This window comes from Portunus trituberculatus, chromosome 18, assembly GCF_017591435.1.
Source record: "Portunus trituberculatus isolate SZX2019 chromosome 18, ASM1759143v1, whole genome shotgun sequence".
NCBI classification, from domain to species: Eukaryota; Metazoa; Arthropoda; class Malacostraca; order Decapoda; family Portunidae; genus Portunus; species Portunus trituberculatus.
The window spans coordinates 26,123,575-26,129,574 of NC_059272.1; the positions used below are offsets into that span (position 1 = coordinate 26,123,575).

The following is a 6,000-nucleotide window of genomic DNA, read 5'->3' on the forward strand; positions in this document are numbered from 1 at the left end:
TATATATATATATATATATATATATATATATATATATATATATATATATATATATATATATACACATATATACATGCATACATGCACAGTGGTACCTTAAGATATGAGCTGCTTGAGATAGGAGTTATGTTTGGGGATGTTGCCACTGTAGTTGGTGGCTCAGCACATCGGTCCAGCCTCAGCTGAGCTAGTATCTAAGTCATCTTATAATCTGGCATATATGGTACCTAGGTTTTAGTTAATGGTTACAGAGTAAAGTAGTTGTTTTTTTAAGTAAAAGAAAAGAAAAAAAGCGCTAAGAATTACAAACAATTTTACTATTTTTGTTAATTCTTTCACTGTATATTTTAAGTTAGATGGAGAGGATTTGATACTTATATCTATAAGTGAGTGTTATTGGAATATTGGGATAACCTGAAAGTAAATTTAGTTTAAGAAATATTCAAGGTTCATAAATATACTTGGGATACACTGATATATGTTAGATTTTAACCATATGGTAACTTTTTGCTGTTGTGAAAAGTACTTCAGCTGAATATTTATTGTTACAGGAATGTGTGGAGATGGAGCAAATGACTGTGGAGCTTTAAAAGCAGCTCATGCTGGCATTTCTCTCTCAGAAGCTGAGGCATCTGTAGCTTCTCCCTTTACCTCAGCACAACCAAACATCTCTTGTGTACCAAAGCTGATTAAAGAAGGACGTTGTGCACTTGTTACCAGTTTTGGCATTTTTAAGTATATGGCTGCATACTCACTCACACAGTTTGTATCAATCATGATCTTGTATTCAATTGATAGTAATCTTACTGACATTCAGTTTTTGTGGATTGATCTTTTTCTCATAACTGTGTTTGCCATATTTTTTGGTCGAACTAAGTCATACAATGGACCACTGGCATCATACTCTCCACCAACAGCACTTTTATCATTTACTCCAATAATGTCCATATTATTGCATATTTTTATTGTCATAAGTTTCCAGACATATTGCTTCTACTATGTCCAGTATCAGCCTTGGTTTGTACCATATAATTCAACACTTGGAGAGGAAGAAGATATATATGGTTGCTATGAAAATTTTGCAGTTTTTTCAGTGTCCCAGTTTCAGTACATCATTCTTGCTCTAGTGTTCTCACGAGGACCACCTTTCCGTCAAAATGTATACACAAATTTTCTCCTTACAGGATCCTTTATAATAATGAGTATTTGTTGTGTGCTATTTACGGTAGCTCCTCCTCAATTCATCATTGATAGTTTTGAAATGGTTCTGCCACCTGATGATGATGCAGATGCATATTTTTTCAGATGGGAAATAATTTTGTTGTCTGTTATGTATTCTGTTCTAGCAATATTTACTGAATATGTCATAATTGATTATATTTTCTATCGTAAATGTAGACCTAAACTCCACAATATTTCAAAATCAAAGAAAAAATATCTTGCTTTGGAAAGAGATATGCAACTAGATAAGGAGTGGCCACCATTAACTCCTCATGAAGCAGAAATTAATGGCATCTCAGACAAAAAGGAAGTAATTCTGGATGCTTCCAAGCTCCATACTGCAGTTATGAAATCAGAAGTAAATGGAAGTGCTCCAGGTGCTGTGACAACAATAACTCAATTTCATTCTTCTCTGTAATGTACAGTATGGTGATTAACAGTATTGCAGATAATATATTGTAATATACATATACTGATGATAATTATTACGTATAGTTATACATAAACTGATTTTATATTTCACAAGTGCTGTTATACAATCTTTTTTTAAATTCTGAAAGTAAAAATTTGCATACATACAGAGAAGCCTTGCAAATCTCAACATAAAACTACATTTCTATAAAAGGAAACTACTATGAGGGAAAGAATGGGTTATATATTGAAAATTAACCCTCTAAAATGCTTATCTTTAAATGGCCTTGTAATAAGTACAGTACTGTCTTATACATCTTGCACTGCCATACAATCTGGGACATGAGTTATATGATAAATAAGTGAATAATAATGATATAGTATAAAAATTGTATGTAATGCATAATGTTGCATATCCTTTATGAGATGTATGAAACATGAAAATTTTATATTAAATTTTATTGACATCCATTCTTATGTAAAGAAAATAGACATCTGCTGTACTTAATCATTATAGTTTTGTGAGAAACAAACAAAACTCATTATACAACATGCAAGGATTTGGTGATGATTCATCTGATTTCAAATTCATCAAAATCCTAGTCTAAATAGGATAGGTCATGGATATCTTGAGATCTAGACTGTGCACAAGCAGTTCCTTTTGTAGAAAACTCTGTCCTCATAGGCTAGTCAATCAATGGAACATGTGTTTCATTTCTTCTACCTAAAGATGCAAATGAATCAGGTCATATTAGATGATCTTATGAGTAGACATCCTTAGCCCTTTTTAAGGAAGACACTGATAACTTTAATGTGGTATTCTTTGTACAGTATTAACCTTCTGTGTTCTACTGATGGGTTTAAGCTTTACAATTAGGACAGAAAAAGAACAACACTATGAAGTAATGAGACATGATTATATATGGTATTTTCTTTGTCCTCATGTTCATGTAACATTCATGATGATGACTCTGGTGATCTTCCATTATTCTCTTTCTCTTGTCTTTTGCAACATCTTCAAAGTCTTATGTGTGTGTGTGTGTGTGTGTGTGTGTGTGTGTGTGTGTGTGTGTGTGTGTGTGTGTGTGTGTGTGTGTGTGTGTCAACTTTATTAATACGAGTTATGTTCCTGGAGATGTCGCATTATTCAAATATAATTTTCCCATAGAAAACAATGGTAATAGGATGGGTGTTACGTACCTGGCCACTGGGAAAGTCTACCTATTTTGGAAATTTTGTTACTCAGACCTTAAAAAAAACTACTAATACATCTCTAGGTCAAATCTTGCATGGAGTACTGAAAAGGTGGTGTATTTGTCCACCATAGACTGGCATTGGCTGCTTCTTTTTCATGGAGTCAAGGTGATTCTCATGGCATGATCCTATATGAATACAAAGATATGATATCCATTATAGCAGGCAATAGAGGAGTGGAAACACAAATATTGTGGTGAAAGCAACACACAAGCTCAAGGGATCACAAGAAGAAGCAGCCAGTGCTGACCAGGAGTAGACAAATGCCTCCTCCTCATCTCCTGCTTTGTTTTTGGTGTTCCATGCAAGATTTCACTTTGTGGTTCATAAAACAATCCTATCTTGGTGATAAATATTGTAAAATGCTAAGAGAAATGTTTTGTGACTATTTAATGTATATAGGACAGTAACACCTCTTTGGGAGATGATGTTACCATCACCCTGCTAGCAACCTCATTACCATGCCAATGATGTCACCCTATGCATTGATGGATGCTGTTTTGCGGCCAGAAGTTGCTCCGTTCACTGTTAAGTTTCTTGGATCCCAGCCCAGAGCATCTCAGTGTGGTTCCCACCAGAAATAGCGTGGGTACGCGTGATGTCATCGAGTCTTGTTAACCTGTGTTAAATCAAATAAATCATATCATTTAGTCATATCTCCTTGAATATCAAGTCACTTTAAATCAAAATTGCACTTCTCAAACTCTCATTAATCAAGAGTTAACTGTGTGTGTGTGTGTGTGTGTGTGTATTTACCTGGTTGTAGTTTTGCAGGGTTTGGGCTTTATGCTCGTGTGGCCCCGTCTCCATATCTACACTTATCCAATTTTTCTTTAAAGCTATGCACACTCTTTGCTGACACCACTTCCTCACTCAAACTATTCCAAGTCTCAACACATCTTTGTGGGAAACTATATTTTTTAACATCTCTCAGACATCTTCCCTTCCTCAGTTTTTTACTATGCGATCTTGTGCTTCAAATGTCATATTCTTCTCTCAGGATCAGTTTCTCATTATCCACTTGATCCATTATGTTAATCAATTGTATCAGATTCCCTCTCTCCCTTCTCTGTTCCAGTGTTGGTAGATCCATAACCTTTAGTCTCTCCTCATATGTCATCCTTTCAAAGTCTGGAACCATTCTTGTAGCCTTTCCAACTTCCTTATGTGTTTCTTTTTATGAGGGGTCCACACAACTCCTGCATATTCCAATCTTGATCTTATTATAGTACTTATCAATTTCTTCATCATTTCTTTATCCATGTAGTGAAATGCTAATCCAATATTCCTTAGCAAATTATATGTCTCTCTGAAAATTCTATCAATATGGCTTACCGGTTGATTTGTTTTCTTCCATCGTGTGTGTGTGTGTGTGTGTGTGTGTGTGTGTGTGTGTGTGTGTGTGTGTATATATATATATATATATATATATATATATATATATATATATATATATATATATATATATATATATTATAAACACCAACACATGTACTTTTATTTGCCAGAACCTTCCTATATAAGACCTCAATACATGAGAAATGAATAATGCTGTATGAAAAAAGTATTTTAGAAAGTTTCATAATGCAACTGTAATCATTATTTTTCATCATAATACTTAGCATATCTCTGTGATGGTTGTTCTCTACTTCTTACATCCTAACATCAGTCACTTAATTTGCTTTTATATAACCAGTTAGATCCCTCCCTCCCCCATCTCTCTCTCTCTCTCTCTCTCTCTCTCTCTCTCTCTCTCTCTCTCTCTCTCTCTCTCTCTCTCTCTCTCTCTCTCTCTCTCTCTCTCTCTCTCTCTCTCTCTCTCTCTCTCTCTCTCTCTCTCATTGACATTTTTCTTCCTCAATAGTTAAATAATAAAGGTAAGATGTAGAGAGCAACTTTTACCCTATCATCCTTTTGCTATTATCAGCTGAATTATTAATGGCTGTGATAGAAATTTTTGGTCTACTTTATTTTGAATAGAATAGATATACCCTGATATACAGTTAGGTTAGGTTCCTGAAAATCCAAACACCAAGCAATCTATCACATAGCAACTTTAAGATTAAATGCAAAAAAAAGGAATGCATTTCAAGATCTTTATATATGTGCCCCATAAGAACCATGTAATACATTGTTGCTGTTGTTGTGTTAGAGCCAGAACCATTTTACAGTCCCATGAACCCTGGCATATTCCTGCGAAGGTTACAGATGCATCACTATTGCAGCCAGCCATTCTCAAGGTGACTCATTGGCTGTCACTTAGCCACAATTTATCTCAAACATGTGCTTGATTTGTTTTGGTAAACTCTCCCACAGTTTATGACCTAGGATACTTGTTAAATAAACATTCAGTGATTTGAAAAATTTGCCATAATTTCATAAGATACAGTGATTATTTAATACCCTTAAATGCTTTGTTATAACCAAAATTTTGTAAATAGAGTAAACAGTAAAAATTTACATTTAAAAGGTTTGGAGTGGCTGCTGGTAAGGCTCCAGCCAATAATGTGCCACCTACCAATAAGTCCAAGTATTTCTTCAACCTACACTATGATTTAGCTTGTATTTTTATCAAATATATAAACTAATTTTCCAATAAAGTGGGTTTTTTCATATTATAAAAATGGTAGGTTCCAATGAAAAATGTAATTGACCAGATGATAACTGGACGGTGAAAAACTTCTCAGGGTTCACCGCACTTGTGCAAAGAGCAAGCGAGTACGTGAAAATTAATCCTGACAGGTCATGTATCACATAAAGGGTAGAAAAGATCAATAATCGTAAAAGTGAAGCATTGTGTAATGGTGAATTAGACAACAGGGCATACTTGTACATGCTATTATCACTTCAATGTGCAATATAACCACTTTTTTTTTTTTTTTTTTTTTTTTTTTTTTTTTTGTGCACACAAGATCTGGAGATGTCTATGGATAGGATTATTTAGTGCTATATAGAGATAGGTAGTACTACATACTTTGTTGTTTACAATTCATTATATATTATTTACTGACTATATAGATATTGATAATCAACTGTAAGGCAAAATAATGCCAAAAATTATTTTTCTACTATCACCTGTTCAGATAGATCAGCAAGGCTTCACTGTATTCCATT

General features: G+C 34.1%; 1 protein-coding gene across 4 annotated transcripts in view; it reads left to right on the forward strand.

Annotated features, from left to right (window-relative positions):
• LOC123505682 (polyamine-transporting ATPase 13A3-like) overlaps nt 1–2,553 on the forward strand; it is a 73,401-nt gene extending 70,848 nt beyond the window's left edge. For all 4 annotated transcript variants that reach the window (XM_045257320.1, XM_045257321.1, XM_045257322.1 and 1 more), the window contains one exon: nt 552–2,553. In XM_045257320.1, coding sequence (XP_045113255.1) covers nt 552–1,639 — 1,088 coding nt within the window. In that variant the 3' untranslated portion in view covers nt 1,640–2,553. The remainder of the gene's footprint in view (nt 1–551) is intronic.
• The last annotated feature ends 3,447 nt before the right edge of the window (nt 2,554–6,000 follow it).